Raw genomic sequence first — 17,600 nt, 5'->3', positions numbered from 1 at the left:
ACCTTTATTAATTATCTATTAAATTAAATTACTTCAGTGGCTTGCCTCATTCATTAATTTGAAACAAGCTTCATTCAAATTAAGTTTGAACCTGAGATCCGGTCGAACTCTAACTATATATATATGTTAAACGAGCTTAATTCAAACAATATGCTTTTAAGTTTGAGACGAACTCGAGTTCTCCTTCTAGTAATCGAGCCAAACTTGAACCGGGCTCAGCTTGTTTGCAGCTCTCTCTTGACGAAGGGCCCGTTGAAGGCCGAGGCACGGGTTGGTCTGCCCAAATGGGCCATGCCTAAGCACCCTCCATGGGTGCCAAAGTCCAGCTTTTAGCCTTCTAAAATGGTTCTTGTTTTTGTGTAATGAGTTGGTGGGTTGCTCTTTTATCTTTGCCACCATTAAAAAGTCCCCAGTGTTCCAAAATCTTTTGACACTGTTTTTGTGTCATGAATAAAAACCCTAAATACTAAAATTCTCCAAAAAATAGTACGATCACCTTAGTATAGGAATACATATGTCCTATAATCGGACTAATTTATTAATATCATTATTCCATTTTAATTAGCAACATATCTACCAAAAAAAAAAAAACGGTCTATTTATAAAAAAAATGTATGATGGGTCTGAGAATAAATTTTTTTTTTCCCGTATAAACTCAAGTCTTGAATTTAAAATTATGAACCGTACAATTTAGAACATATATATAATTAATTTTATATTTTTCTTTATTGAAATTTACATTACTCAAATAATTTTAAATTTGAGATTAGTTGGGCCTTTTTTAAAATGCAACATTATTATTCAAAGTATAAATTACTATTTGATCGTTAGAATGAAATGAGGCGTATACCTAAATTATAAAAAAAAAAAAGTAATGCTATTTAATTTTGTTTCATTCTTGCATAAGAAATAAAACTCAATATTTTATACATTGAATGAGTGAATGGTGGCTTCAAGAGTTGCAGAAAGCTGATCGCGTGGGCTTGGGTGGGAGTGAATAACGAGGATTAATACGTGGTGTGCATGAATTAATGGACTGGTTTCTTTGCATATAAACTTTATGTTATAAATGATTCGATAATCAACATGTGTTTTGCGTTCAACAAATAATGCTAGCCAGCTACTTAATTTGTTTATTCAAATGATAATATGAAATGAGAGAGGCTTGCAGGTTGATGATGTATGGAACCTATGTTTAGGCCAGTTAGGATGCGAGGATATCAATCTAGCTTCAGCCTTTTTAAAAAAAAAATATTTTTTTAGTTGAGAGAGAGAGAGAGAGAGAGAGAGAGAGAGAGAGAGAGAGAGAGAGAGATGGTGTAAGTTTGACCTTATAGAAATAAAATGTTATGTATATATATGATAATATAATTTTTAAAACAATACTATGAATTTTGAAATAACGATAACAATATTTTAAATGAATGAGAGACATATGAATATGAAATAGCCAAAGAAAAAGATTCAATTGGTTGACCTTACACGATGGATTCCATTGTTAAGGTCTAAAGAGCTTGTGATATCAAAGAAGAGAATACTGCCACGGTTCGAAATCACGGTCGCGGGAAACGTCGCGTAACGGTCGCGGGTGTCGCGAGACGCGGGAGACGTGGGTGTTACGTAACGGGAAGCGGGCATAACGGTCATGATTTTTTTCACGCATGCACAACTATGCCAAAATCGAAAAATAAGCATGAAATCCATTAATACATGATTTTTAATGAATTTTAAAGGTCTTCATTCAACCTACAAATGCCTTTTAATAGTCATTATGATTTTTATATTAATTTTAGTGCACTGTTTAAAAAAAAACATATTTTTTAATAATTTACATTACTTTAAAATTTACAATTTAACAAAATAAATATGAAATTGTAAATCTTACAATTTAATTATTTAAATGGTAATAAACTTGAACTTGTGTCACTTAAGAGTTGAGACTTGACTAATTGTGCAAATTAGAATTTATTATAAATTATAGATCTAATATTAAATTATTAACTGTCAAGGACCTCAAGATATTTAAAAAAATAAATATGTAGAATATTAGTTAATAATTTTTTACTAAATATGTACTCTAAGTTTCTAAGTTCTAAATTCTAGGTTCTAACTCTCTAAGAGTTTAAGTAACTCTATAAATTTTATATTTTAAAAACTTTATACTAATTTTTTTTATTTTAATTAATAAATTCTACTTATACAATCATTAATAATTTATAATTGTTAATTTGTATTCTAATTAAATAATAAATAAACTAAATTTATATACTAATTATATTTATAAACTGAAATTATAAAACAAAATTTACAAGTTATATACTAATTAGTAATTAAATAAACTGAAATTTATAATTTAGATAAACTATAAAGTGAAATTATAAAACAAACTAAATTTAAAATTGAAATTTACAATTTATATACTAATTAAATGAACTGAAATTTACAATTTATATACTAATTATATAAACTAAAATTTAAAACAAACTGAAATTTACAATTTATATAAAACAATAAAGCATAAATTGAAATAATAAAACAACATACATATTACATACCCACTGGCCACCACCCACTACTCAGTTACCACTTACCCAAAACCCACTCCCGACTCCCACTCCCACGGAAGTTGCAAGCCTGCGACTGCGAGAGAGCTGCTGGCTTGCTGCAGCTGTAACCTGCAAGCCTCCAAATTTTGGAGGAATCGAAGGCTTGTTGATTTTTGGGTTCTTGGATAAAGGAGACGAATGACGGACTGAGGGAGACGAAACTGTACGAAGTAGATTTTGGAGGTTTTAGGGATTTCGAAACTTCAGATAAGTAGATCGAAGCTGTACATATGAAGGAGACGAAAAATCGAAGAGTGATTCAGGTGAAGAGGGAACTGAACTCAGCTTGCGGATGACAGATGTAAGGGTTCGAAGGCTCGAAGCTGCGTAACGGCCGTTACGTTTTCGTAACGGCCGTTACCCATGTGAATTTTTGGCTTGCTGCTAATGCGGCTTGAAACGGTATCGGAGACCTATTTTTCCGTTACGTAACGGCCGTTATTTAATACCATGAATATTGCGCCCTTCTCTTCTTTGGATGTGACTTAACGGGCAACAAACTTGAACTGAAGTGAGGGTGTTATTTATGGTGTGGCTCTTATACTTAGGATTTCATAAACAAATGAAGGAAGAAAAACATAAGGGTGCTACACAGTAGAGACTCGTCGATGAGTGCCCTGTCCTCGTCGACGAGGAGATACTGGGACCCAAGAAAATCTCAGAAAGTCAGAGACTCGTTGACAAGTGGACCACTAGTCGACGAGTGACCTTCTCGCTCTCGTCGACGAGTGCTCTGTTCTCGTCGATGAGTGCTTCTGTGCTGCAAGAAAATATTTGAATTTTGAATGTAAACGTTGTGACGGTTAGGGATTCAAAGGGAAGCTTCCGAGGGCTTGTTATATATGTTCTTCTGGGCATATTTTGACAAGTAAGAGAATAAGAGAGGCTAAAAGAAGGAGAGAGATCATTATATGTAATTGTATTGTGTATCTTTGATCTTAATAGTGAAATCTCTTGCTGGTTGCTCCGGTGAATATAGGCTTTTTCCGAACCACGTTATTTCTGGTGTCCTTGTTCTCATTATTGCTTTCTTTATGTTGCTATGATTGTGGAGTTGTTCTGTATTCACCATTTACATTGGACGCAAGTGTATAATTGATCCTTTTACAATAATATCATTATTCAGCTGTGCATTGTTGGAAGAGGCTTTATTTTGACAACAATTGGTATCAGAGCATGTTGTATGACCTCTGAATTGAAGGATCTTGAGCTTGTCCCACATTGGAAAATTAGAGTGGATGATGGGTGCTTATATACTTGATTGGGAACAAGACCCAATAGGCTTAAGCTTTTGGGTCAAGTTGGTGTTCACCCATGTGTATCAAGCCCACCCATGGGCTCCTTCGATCCTAATAAATGGTATCAGAGCCGACGGTTCGTAACTCTAGATAAGCGACATCGTAAAAATTTGAGACGTGAAGCTACTTCTCCTGATGTGCTAGCAGTTGGAGGACCAAGTGTGTGGCTGAGTCCAATAAGGATCATCTAGGCTGCGGATGGATCCGAATAGGGTCAAGATGTGAGAGGTAGGATTAGTTCGGAGGCATGTGGAATGCAATCCGATGCACGTAAGGTGCCAGTGGTAAGGCCCACTTGAGCAACTGTTGGAGAATTGAGCTTACTCCTAGAAGGGAGATGATTTCCGTTCAAGGGGGAGCAGTCAGAACTCACAAGTAAGGGGGAGATTGTTAAGAATTCTACTTGTGATCTTGTCCCACATTGGAAAATTAGAGTGGATGATGGGTGCTTATATACATTATTGGGCCCAAGACCTAATAGGCTTAAGCTTTTGGGTCAAGTTGGTGTTCACCCATGTGTATCAAGCCCACCTATAGGCTCCTCCGGTCCTAGCAGATCTCATGGTGCAGTAAGGCATGGTGAAGGGTTTATACAGAATTCAACTAGATAGCATAAATGCAGCGACTTGGAATGAATTGGGAGCAATCATTCGTCTTTGTTTGGCTAAGGACGTGTTGTATCGTGTCATGAATGAGAATTCTCCGTCATTAGTTTGGCAAAAACTGGTATGCCGATATATGTCTAAGGGTTTGTAAAAATCTGTAAGTGTAGTGGAGGAAAATTTAGATTGTAGTGATAAAGATATGCTATGTGTTTCATTGGGTGAGGAGTGCCTCACAAGTGATTTTTGGATTTTAGATACCGGATGCTTTTATTCTAGAAAATGGCTTGACACCTACAGGTCAGTTAATGATGATTGTATTTTGATGGAAAATGATATTTCAAGCAAAATATTTGTTGTTGGAAATGTCACAATCAGAATGTATGATGGTGTTGTAAAAGTCATATGTGATGTAAAACAGGAATCAGGTCTAAGGAAGAATGTTATTTTATTGGGTATTTTAGACTGTAATGGTTATTGTTACAAGTCTGAAAGTGGAGAAATGAAAGTGTGTGAAGGTGACTCGATAGTGATGAAAGGAGATAAAGTAGCGGGAAATATCTGTGGAGTCTCGAAAATTATAATTATTAAATGATAGAGAGAAGGAAAATTTTAAAAAGGACAAAGCAAGGTTTGTCGACGAACGCCCTGGTTTCGTCGACGAACTCCCTGTGGGATTCGTTAACGAAGTTCAGTATTTCGTAGACGAAGAGATATTGAGAGGGGGGTAATTCAAACCCATTGGTTCGTCAACAAGTTCTTTACCTTCGTCGAAGAACTCCCTTCTTTGGTTCATCGATGAGTACACGTGGCTTTTCGACGAAGTCACGTGTCAAGCCACCTATAAATACGTGGAAATTGGGTTTTTAGCGAAGGATTCAGCCTCTTTCATTTTCTCTCTCTAGAAACAGATTCTATGACTTCTCTTTAAGATTTCGGCCTTGTTTCTCCCGGGTTAGACAATCAGAAGCTACTACGATGATCCTGGGGAGATTCTTTACAACTTAGCCAGGGCAGAATTTTGGTTTGAGAAGTTTGGGCATCATCCCAAAATCAGGGTAAGTATGTTATTTTAGGGTTTTCATAGTTATCAAGCTTTTTTGAACCCAAATTTAGTATTAAATGTTGATATACTGGTATTTGGAATGATTAAACTAGGGTGTTATGATTTCAGGGTTTGGATTTCCAATCACTGCAAGCATGGGTTAAGGATCCCAGCGGGTGTTATCTTAGGAACCTAGGTAAAATGATAAATAGTTTATAGTTTAGAAATGTGAGTATGATAATTATTCTGGATATTCAGTTGGTTGACAGGGGGAAATATATCTATGTGTGTGTGTGTGTGTGTGTAATTTCAGGGTGTTGAAATTACGAACGCTACAATAGTGAAACAGGGAAATAATAAACAATTTGCAAGAAGTCTGGTAAGGGAAATATGCTATGCTAGTAAATTTAGAAATTTTATCAGTAAATTATAGTATTTGAATATGAGATATAGAGTATAAATTATACAGTTATACAAATTTCAGTATATGAGTTCTATTTATTAATTGTGTCGCTTGAGTCAGTATTTGTTCAGTATAATATTTATATAGTTTTCAGAATATCATGATCTACAATATTTATGCACAGAAATATGTTTTACTAGATTTATAGAATTATGATTTACAATATATACACATACAGATATTTTACAGTATTCACAGAATACCATGATTACAAAACCATAACACTCAGATATTACAGTTTATTCAGTTCAAATATTACAGGTCATACAGATAAGATATTATAGATATTTTAGCTCAAATAACACAGTTTATTTAGATCAGTTTTATAGTATTATGGTTATACAAAATCATGATGAAACAGTAAGATATATATATAGAATAGTATTATACAGTATCAGACCCTGATGAATCATATCAGTTATTAGAGGACGGTACCGTAGCTATTTCAGTTCAGAGTGCAACCATACGTCTCAGATAGAGTATGAAACAGTCGATTGTGCCACAGGTAGTGTAGAATGCTCCCTAGCGTCTGGACCAGTTGGAGTGGGCCTTTCGTGCTACAAGCATGTTTATGCATATAGTTAGACTATTACTGGTAGGCCAACCAGTGTTTAGTCCCGCTTATGGGCCGCACAACCAGTCATAAGTGGTTAAATCATGACATACAATTTTTCAGGGCAGTTTTCACAGTTATTTATATGTATACAAATTTACAGAATAACAACAGATATATTATAATACTAGAACTATGAATAATAGAAAGCTCAAATATTACAGTTGTATTTTAAGCCACATAGGTGTGGGTTATACTGTATATTATTTTACATGCTATCTAGGTTTCAGTTATTTATCAGTATATTATTCATGTAAACTCAGTTGCCACACACTGGTAATAGCATATTTCGTCTTATTGAGCGTTGTCTCATCCCAGTAATTTAACATTTTTTAGGTGAATCGGTTAGACGAGCAGATCAGGCTCGGAGATAGAGAGAATATTTATACTGCTCTATCTGTAGGGTAAGTGTTTTAGGGAGATGCATTCTTGAGTAGATCTTAGGAGGTTTGGCGGATGTTTCTAGAGTGATGTGTATGTATATTTTGGGGAAAATACTGAAATTATGGTATTGTATTTATATTATTATGATCTTATGTTTTTCGTTGCATAGGTGTGTTATCTTATGAACAGGTATTCCTTGGTGCCCACCTTGGGACTGAGATGTTATAGTAGATTTTTATTAAGAGTATTAGAGTAATATAATTTTATAGTATAAAAAAAAATGGTATGAATTTTCAGGTCGTTACAATATCTATGCACTACAGGATGTTACAGTTGTAGGTGAAGTTGCAGCCGTTGAATTTGTGTCAGATATCTTGTGGCATATGCGGTTAAAGCATATAAGTGACTACATGTATTCAGATGTTTGGGAACCAATGATGATAGCATCAAGGGATAGACATATGTATTTTGTGGATTTATCACGAAGGGTCTTGGTGTACTTCATGCGGTGGCTAAGGTGGAGAACCAGACCGGTAGAGATATTTTCAAGTCAAACATTGGGGCTGAGTACGTTGATTTTGTTCAAAGAGTGTTGTGAGCATGATAGATCATATACAGGGCTTGCAAGATACTTCTTGGGGAAGTTAGTGAGTATGGTGCGTTTCTCGAGTAACCGATCACCAAAGTTATCGTAAGACGAAAAATTTGTAGGTGAATTGTGGGCATGTTTTGCGGTAGACTACTCGAATGTGAGTGAATGTCCACTGGTGCACTATTCTAGTGATGGAGGATCTTGGCTTGGTGTTATGTTCAGATGGTACACTTTTCTGGGGTATAAGAAAGTGGGTGCAAGCTGGGTGATCCAATGGCAAACCAATGGGTGATTGAGGACATGACTTTTGGTGATAAAGTCATGGGGCGGCGTACTCAGGTAAAGGAAGAGAAACAAATGCTAGAAAACTGCAGTGGTAGCAATTATGTTATTCAGATGGAGTTAGGGACTCAGGGAAGAAATGCGGAGAGTTTTATCTCGGGTCAACAATACCACGGTATAAATGGGTATGTGATGTAGGTGGAGCAACATACTCAGGGCAGAGATGACATAGTTCATATTGTAGGGAGTTTTTAGCTCGGGAGACCAGCAAGATCACGGTGGGCTCATGTGTACTATCAAATCACTACTCAGGTGTGTGAGTTGGTGAGGCTTCCAGTTTGGAAGAGGGGTGATAGGATTCCGTAGAGTGATGTATCTGTGTTGTGTGAATAACATGTTATTGGCTGGAAAGGTTTTGACTGAGGCTAATCAATTGGAAACTCTATTGAAAGGTTTTGACATGAATGTGTTGGGTACGACCAAGATGGGTCTTGGTTTGCTGATTCCCATGGACAAAACTACAGGGAGATTGGTATTATCTCAGGGTGGTTTTGTGGATAGGGCTATAGGGAGATTGGTGTTATCTCAGGGTGGCTTTATGGACAGAACCGTGGGGAGACTTTGTTTGCCGTCTTAGGGGGGTTATGTGGAGAATCAATGTGGAATGTCTACCGCTCGGTACCTAAGGACGAGTTGTGATGTCCGGGATATGTCAAAGGTTCCCCATGATTGCAATTGGGTGTTTTAGTAGGCAACAAAGTGAACCGTCAGTTGTTAGTTTTGTTGAAGACTATACATGGTGCATTGGTGATATAAGGCTTGTAGCAGCGTTTGTGTTTTCTATTGTGGAAAGGTCTTGTTGGAAGCTTAGGGTGAAGTCTTCAGGTGTTGAATCTACATCTGTATCGGGGTTGATGGTAGAAGCTAAAGCTGCCATTGGCAAGTTCAAGCGGCGTTGCTTGGACTTGGTGCATGTCTCTAAGTGCTAGAAAGGAGACGGTCCCAACCGAATGTTCTAAGTTCAAGGTGTAGCAAATCAGATATGTTTTTCAGGTTCTCTTAAGGGGCGTATAATCACTAAGGTGGAGATTGTTGTTTATGGTGTGACTCTTACACTTGAGGTTTCATAAACAAATGAAGGAAGAAAAACATAAGGGTGCTGCACAGCAGAGACTCGTCAACGAGTGCCCTGTCCTCGTTGACGAGGAGATACCAAGACCAGGAAAATATCAGAAAGTCATAGACTCGTCGATGAGTGACCTTCTCGCTCTCGTCAACGAGTGCTTCTGGGCTATGAGAAAATATTTGAATTTTAAATGTAAACGTTGTGACAGTTGGGGATTCGGAGGGAAGCTTCCAAAACTTGTTATATATGTTCTTTTGGGCATATTTTGACAAGTAAGAGAATAAGAGGGGGTAAGAGAAGGAGAGAGATCATTATATGTAATTGTATTGTGTATCTTTGATCTTCATAGTGAAATCTCTTGCCGATTGCTCCTGTGGATATAGGTTTTGCCGAACCAAGTTATTTTTGGTGTCATTGTTCTTATTGTTGCTTTCTTTATGTTGTTATGGTTGTGGAATGATTCTTTATTCACCATTTACATTGTATGCAAGTGTATGATTGATCCTTTTACAACAATATCAATATTCCACTGTGCATTGTTGGAAGAGGCCTTATTTTGACAACAGAGGGCAAGACTTCTCCTTATTGCTTAAATATTAACATAAGAAAACCCTATCCATCACTAGCTTTTTATGCAAATAAGGTTCGCATAAATATACCAAAATCTCATGAAGAAGTATTCTCATGAACTGGTGCTTTAAGCACATAACCAAAATATGGTGATCATTTACCATATGACCCAAAAATATTAGACCCCAAAATGTTCGACATGCTTTTAGTTTAGGTTTTTATAGAATTGATTATGTATGTACTCCACAAAATTCCGTTGAAATATTTTTTAAAAATATATTTAAAGTTATGTGGGTTTGTCCCACATTAGAAAAAGTCAAAAAGGAAAAGTCATTAATAAATGATAAGGTGGAATATTCTCTTAAAATTGATTAAGAGATAGTGTGTACCCTAAGCATCGTCCGCACACGCCCGCGCGCGTGGGGGGCGTGGGCTGTAGGGCGCTAGTGGTGAATTTAGATTGTGACCGTTGATCATGATCGGATGACTTAAAATTAATCTTATAATTTTTATAAAATCAAGTGGTGCGATCTGAATCGTATAAATAATCTAACGGTAAGAATAATTGACTTTCCAAAATGTCTCGACCAAGGCGCAACCAGGAGACCTTGGAAATGTGACCAGATCTTCTGAGCATGAAGAATTATTGGTTTTCTAGAATGTGTCGACCAATGCTCGACTAGGTTGATGTCTACTGCCTTTTTAGAAATTTGCTTCGCGAATGAATAGATGTAACCTTTCGGAAATGGTATAATTATGTCTATTTAAAGACATAATTCACTCCAAGAATAATATAGAAATTTCATCATTCTCTCATTCACTTTCTCACATAAAATTTCCAAAACTTATATCTTCTTCAAATCTGGGTTTTGTTTTCTACAGAAATAGAACACTAGAAATTTATTTCAAATTCTTCTAAGGGTGTTTGTGATCTGTTTTCGTTTGTGTATAACACAAACTGATATCAGAATTATATTCTGGGTTTCATTGTATCCTGGAAACGTATTTGCCGACTCAATACACACCGATTTGGTGGGGGCAAATAACGTTTTAAAGTGTAACGTGCCTTGAAGCATTTTTTGTTCTGCAACATTTTCTCTATTTATTTTTTTTTACAAATTTCTAGTAATATGTATAATATTGTTCAAATTTCATATAATTTCAAATTCAAGAGTTTATATACGTTCTCAAATGCGACCAAGTTGAAAACTCAAGTGTCACAAGTAAAATGGCAGAACCATAAAAGATGAATACAATCACTTAAACATTGTATAGGTTTTTTGACCTTACACTTTCTTCTTAATGCAATATGGTTTTAAAAAAATAAAAACAAAATAACTCTCTTGAAAAAATGAACTCAATTTATAATAAAAATGCACTTAAAATAAAATCTACTTTAATTAAACTTTTTAAAAAACAATCACTTGCAATAATGTATTACTGAATTACTCGTACTCCCAATTTTAAGGTGACAATCTTTTATAATTAGTTTTTAATTTGGGTCGAAGTCTCACCACATTTACTCCTTCTAGCAAACAGATATTAAATGGCACTTTCAAGTTTCATCTTATACTCCGACTCGCCTAGATGTAGCGTATTTCATCTTCAAAACCACAAGCAACCACATATTCATTTTTTGCTTGTCCATCTTTTTGTTATATTCTAACTAGCAAATTAACTTGCCGATTGCCTTTTTTCTACCAAAAAATAAAAAATAAAAATTCAAAAGTGATCTTGCGTATGAAAGATATTAATGTTGCATTTAGAAGCATGAATTTGAGATTCTGGATTTGCATTTAAGTGAATTTAAACAAAGTGCTAAATAATTTTATATTACATCTCATATAAATTCAATACAAATCTATATTTAAGGTATTTTTAAAGATTGGTGAAGGTTTTTCATGTCACTCAATATTCTACATGTGTCAATTTGCAAAGAATAAGTTATCTATATCTAATTAATGCCAAAGTAGTAATGTTTCTATTGTGCAATTTCACTAGTTATGGAAAGTTTAATCAGTCACTTTATATTATTGTCTATATTATGTGTGTGTGCATGTATATAAAAATCAACAGCAGAGAATATGTGAACGTGGCACCAGGCACACCTCTACTATATAATATCCACTTGATGCAGAGAGAGAGAGAGAGAGAGAGAGAGAGAGAGAGAGAGAGAGAGAGTTTTAGTATTTATTTTTTCAAAGGGATTTACGTGCATTGCAACCAGAAGAAGTCAACAGGCCTTAACAATAAAGAGGAGAAGGGGTAGACATCTGTGTAATTAATTGCCTAATTGGACTTCATGAAGACCTTTCATCATTAAATTATAAACTTTTTAAAAACCCAAGGACTTGGGACTTGATTATTATTATTATTATTATTATTATTAATGGTAATACATCTTAAGCATTAAATATAATATTTTCTACGTATAATTAGTGAATTTTTACGTCTTTACACTTGGACCTCCTCCCTTCGATTATTGTGAGAGTGCCGTATTAAATAATGACAACAACAATAATAAGGTTTACAAGCCAGTAGTTCAATGTTAGAAGTTTCTTAACTACTTTTTATCAAGTAATCCCAACTTAGCATAACATTTGCTTAATAATAATAATAATAATAATGTTATTTTTATACCAACGTTAAAAATAGTTGGGAAAAATATGTCCTTAAATTTACGTTTGATTTATGAAATATCTGCTTAGAAGTGATTAAATAATTTCACCAAATGATTCATTACAATCATAAAATAAATAATAGTGCAAAATTTTTATGAATTAGTCACACGAATAGATAAAGAATTTATATTATTTTCCAATTTTTTATGTTGGATGGAATAAAACACAAACAAGTTTTTGAAATAATCGATATTTTTAAAAAAAGATTCATATAACTGATCCCACATCGGGAGACTTAAGGATTGGTTTTGTTGTTATTTGGTTGTTCAACAAAAACAAAGAACTCATAACTAGTTATTCGATGACTTACGTAGATTTAGATAAATTTTAATATAATTTTATATTATATTTTATCTAAGTCCAATATAAATTCAAATATCAAATTTTTTTCAATATGGAGTTGGTCCAAATCAATATTTCAACATCAATAGATTCATGATGTGAATCATTCATTGTACATGTGGGCCATACGCAATTAGATTTGTGCCATAGTAACAATGAGGACAGGTAGGACCTGTAACCGGTCATGGGCATTCTTCTTGCAATATTTTTTGTTTAATAAAAGGTAGCTTTGAAAGGTCAGAAAACAGGACTGCATATTGTATTGTATAATTTATTTTATAGGGTTTCAGAATAAGAGCACATTGAGCTGTCATTGTTTGTGCATCCCCCAAAGGAGACCTTTTCACACAACACCCTTGCCAAGCAGTTAAGCAATCCGTGTCATCCTTTCAACCAGATCAATTTTCCTGTAAAAAGAAAAAAAAAAAGAGACACCTATTTGCTGCATAGCCAAAAAAGAAAAGGAAAGAAAAGAAAAGAAAAAACCCGAGCATTTGAAAATCTATCAAAGAAAGAAACTGTATATAGGTGGCTCTTGAATGTACCCATTAGCAACTTATTCATCTTTAGAGCTTTAGAATAGCAGATTAGCTTTAATTTTGAATGCATTCATATGCCAAATGTTGAAGGAATCACATTCACAAAGCCCCCATGGCTACAGACAAAAGATTTATGATCCCCATGTTCATGTTTTGTCCCTCCAAATTCCATTTCTGAACTCTATGCATGCATGGAAGTTCTCCACATATTCTAATAATATGAAAGTGCCAAAAGCTATGTGCTTAATCCCAAGTTAACAGTGGTTACACAGTGAGCCACCTTTGTAAAAAAATAAAAGTAGCAGTTGCCTGCAGGGTTCAAGTCCGTGGCTCAATGGACCGGAGCGGTGCTCTATGTGCGAAAAAAGGGTTAACCTTATCACCAACTAGCTTAGCTTAGCATACATATTCTGGCAGCTGGAAGAGGGAAAATCAACAACTATTAATAAATAAGCCAAAGGATCAAGAAACAAATACAGTAGTTGCATGCATATCTAGAACACCACATCTGAAAAGCACAATTCACCAGTGATGTAGTCACTAGGATTGGGAAGAGATTATGTTTACACCCAAAGAATATCTAGGAAAAGATCTAATATTAGGTCTAAGAGAGAAAGAAGGGCAATTATATATATTTATATAGGAGGACATTTGTGTCATCATGTCTCATTGCATCAACATCACAGGGATACTGTAGAATTTAGCAAAGATATTGGGGAGGGAGATCTTAGGAAGTTGGTGAAACCCCATTAGATTCTAGCTACTACTATTAAATGATACACAAATTCTAGATTAATTTTGTGACACTGTTCTGGTCAGACAGATTTTTTGAACCTCTTTCTCTCAAAACTAGGGAAGAGTTAACTCTGTTTCTTTCTGCTCATCCTCCTTAAAAAAATGCCTCATTTCAGCCTCGTGCTTCTTCAGCTTCGTGTTCTATGTACTACAGTATCTAGCATAATGCATCAACACACACACAGAGGAGAGAGAGAGAGAGAGAGAGATGAACCATCCTGCAAGTTTCTCGTCATGCTAGGCTCTCACAGATTTTTAAGTATGCCGTGCATTGACAAGGGATAAGGAGTGGTCCGTAGACAAAAGTATTCTAAATTATTCCATTTTTCAATTACTCTATTCTTTCTCCAACTACTTGTACAGCTCCTTGAGCAAGCCAACTTCACAAAAACAGAGGGAGAGAGAGAGAGAGAGGAGCCAAGTTATTAATATTATTTTTTCAAACTAGTTGTAAGCTAATATGGGCTGCCTATTTAAGTAGTTTCTCCTCATGGGTGCTGATACACATGCCAGCGTTCGCTTCCTCTCCTTGTTGTCACACCTTTCCACCTCAACTCCTCACTTCTTCTAATCTTAACCTGTCCATTTCCTATTCTCTTAAACCTGGCCATTTTCAGAAATCAATACACTAGTTCTTCCTTCAACTCAGCAAGTACGTCCCCCCTCAAGATTGCCCTCATATTTTAAGTAAAATGTGGGCGTTCTGTGTTGGTGTTTTGGTTTTTATAAGCATCTCACATTGGGTATACAGCTGGAGGAATCCCAGATGCAATGGAAAACTCCCACCAGGTTCAATGGGATTCCCTCTTCTTGGCGAGTCCCTTCAGTTTTTTGCTCCTAACACTTCCTCCGATATTTCTCCCTTCATCAAAGAGAGAATGAAAAGGTAACAAAATTAATGTTAACCCATCAACCTTTCTTCTTTAAGTGTTCAACAATCTTATTCTTCTTCTTAACATATATATTCCTCTGCTGTCAATTCTCAGATATGGGCCAATATTTAGAACAAATTTAGTGGGACGGCCAGTTGTGATATCGACTGACCCGGATCTTAATCATTTTATCTTCCAACAAGAAGGGAAGTTGTTTCAGAGCTGGTATCCAGATACCTTCACAGAAATCTTTGGACGACAAAATGTTGGTTCCTTACATGGGTTCATGTACAAGTACCTAAAGAACATGGTACTGAATCTCTTTGGTGTTGAAGCCTTGAAAAAGCTACTTCCTGAAGTTGAGCAAGTGGCATGTAGAAATTTACATCAATGGTCATGTGAAGACACTGTTGAATTAAAGGAGGCGACTGCCAGTGTAAATTCAGGCTAACTTGTTTTTTGGCTTAATTGGTGATTTCATTATACAAAAAATTTTCAGGTGTGGAGTCTGATAATATGTATAATATGGTTTTTGCAGATGATATTTGATCTGACTGCAAAGAAACTGATCAGTTATGATCCAGAAAACTCCTCAGAGAATCTAAGGGAGAACTTTGTTGCTTTCATACGGGGATTAATCTCCTTCCCCCTGGACATTCCTGGAACAGCTTACCACAAATGTCTACAGGTAAATTAGATGTAGAACCAACTTACCAATCTCAATCATTCGAAATGTAGTCTTTCCTCTCTCCATTACTCCTCCAACCAAAACAGTACTCAGCAAAAATAATCTATGCCCTGACTTCATTTCCTTACTCAAAACACTGGTAAATGCAAATAAATTAGCTCATAAAACTTTGATTTCCCTAGAATGAGACACCTAAATACCCCACAAAACTGGAAGTATTTTTTTAATTTTCCCAATCCTGGTCTTGACTCTCCTGAATTTGTCCAGGGAAGAAAGAAGGCAATGCGGATGCTGAAGAACATACTAGAAGAGAGATGCACAATGCCCAGGAAGCGCCAGCTAGATTTTTTCGATTATGTACTTGAAGAACTTGAGAAAGAGGGAACAATTCTCACAGAAGCAATTGCTCTGGATTTAATGTTTGTGCTTCTGTTTGCTAGCTTTGAGACAACCTCCCTAGCTCTAACTCTGGCTATCAAGTTCCTTTCAGACCATCCTTTAGTGCTGAAGGAATTAATGGTTGGTGAAAATAAAAATTTACCTCATCATCTCTCTTTCAAAACTTTTATTATTTCCAGAGCTAATGTCTCCACTCCCCCACCCCTGGCCATCAGGAAGAGCATGAAGCAATTATAAGAAAGCGGCAAAATGTGGATTCAGGACTCACATGGAAAGAGTACAAATCAATGACATTTACATTTCAGGTGGGTCTAGTAGTCTAATTCTTCCCTTGTGAACTTTATGAGAAAAAAGGACAAATCATTCTAACCAGATGACCAATTCAACTAGCAGTTCATCAATGAGACAGTAAGGCTGGCAAATATAGTTCCAGGAATTTTCAGAAAAGCACTGAGAGAAATCCAGTTTAAGGGTATGGAATGACCAAAATTGCTAAATATGTCTTCTTTCCAGTTGATTACTCCAGATTTATTTATGCTGGGAAAACATTACACACATACGGATATACTCCACAAATTGATATGGATGCAGGATATACCATTCCAGCAGGTTGGGCAGTCATGGTGTGTCCTCCAGCTGTACACTTGAATCCAGTAAAATATGAAGAACCCCTTGTTTTTAATCCATGGAGATGGGAGGTGGGTTGAGCACCTGAGAATATCTTGTGCTTCTTGCCTGCATGCTGATAACTGCAATTAAAACATTGAGCTTAGGCTTTTACTTTAAAGGTGGCTCCATTTGGTCGGGTGGAAAATCCTTTTCAACAGAAAACAGGAAGTGTTTTTCAAGAAAAGAAAAATGTATCTTTCCTTATATTTTCCTTGTTTGTTTGGAGACAAAATTGCTTTTTTCTTTTCTTTGGGGCAGTTGATTTCTACTTATAGATAGATTTTTCTTTTTTTCCATCTTTAAATGTGGTACCAAACAAAGGAAAATTGGAAATTAATTTCTAAAAAAATATCTACCCCCAACCAAACAGAGCATTGAACTTTCTCCTAAAATCTCAAATTATATTTAAAAAATGCATGACATACAGGGAGTGGAATTAAATGGCGCGTCCAAACATTTCATGGCTTTTGGTGGTGGTATGAGATTTTGCGTTGGAACGGAATTTACCAAGATGCAGATGGCTGTCTTTCTCCATTGCCTGGTCACTAAGTACAGGTAAGGAGCATCCTACAATATGTGTGTGGGTGCGTTGGCGGGTGTGGGCGTCTCTGCGTGTGTGCGTGTATGTGTGTGTGTGGTGAGAAAGAGAGAGAGAGATAGAGAGACTAACTGATTTCTGAACTGCAGGTGGTTAACAATCAAAGGGGGAGATATTATCAGAACTCCTGGTCTACAATTTCCAAATGGTTTTCATATACAGATCATGGATAAAAACATAGGAAAACAGGAAACAATTAACTCTATATAAATAGCAAATCATTTGGAAGGCTAGAAGAGCAATACCAAGCAATTACAAGTTGGCATTTCACTAAACATCTCTGTTCTCAAGCTGCAAATGGCAACAGTCTAGTAATCTTGAAATGTGGAAGGTAATTACACCAGTTTTTTCCAAACCAAGAGTGAGCTACAAATTGTTTGCTCTGGTCACGTACAAAGTTTCGTCCTTTAAAGTTCATGTTCTCTCAACATACAAC

At 35.7% G+C, this 17,600-nt stretch overlaps 1 protein-coding gene across 1 annotated transcript; it reads left to right on the top strand.

Moving 5' to 3' along the window:
- The first annotated feature begins 14,630 nt into the window (after window positions 1–14,630).
- Window positions 14,631–17,374, top strand: LOC131163513 (cytochrome P450 87A3). Its single transcript, XM_058120106.1, has 9 exons — window positions 14,631–14,824; window positions 14,925–15,246; window positions 15,349–15,498; window positions 15,766–16,017; window positions 16,113–16,202; window positions 16,291–16,369; window positions 16,489–16,595; window positions 16,994–17,121; window positions 17,254–17,374. Exons 1-9 carry the CDS (start codon window positions 14,631–14,633, stop codon window positions 17,372–17,374), a joined length of 1,443 nt encoding a protein of 480 aa, XP_057976089.1.
- The last annotated feature ends 226 nt before the right edge of the window (window positions 17,375–17,600 follow it).

Source organism: Malania oleifera, chromosome 9, assembly GCF_029873635.1.
Source record: "Malania oleifera isolate guangnan ecotype guangnan chromosome 9, ASM2987363v1, whole genome shotgun sequence".
Classification (NCBI taxonomy): Eukaryota; Viridiplantae; Streptophyta; class Magnoliopsida; order Santalales; family Ximeniaceae; genus Malania; species Malania oleifera.
This window is presented reverse-complemented; position numbering and strand designations above follow the sequence as displayed.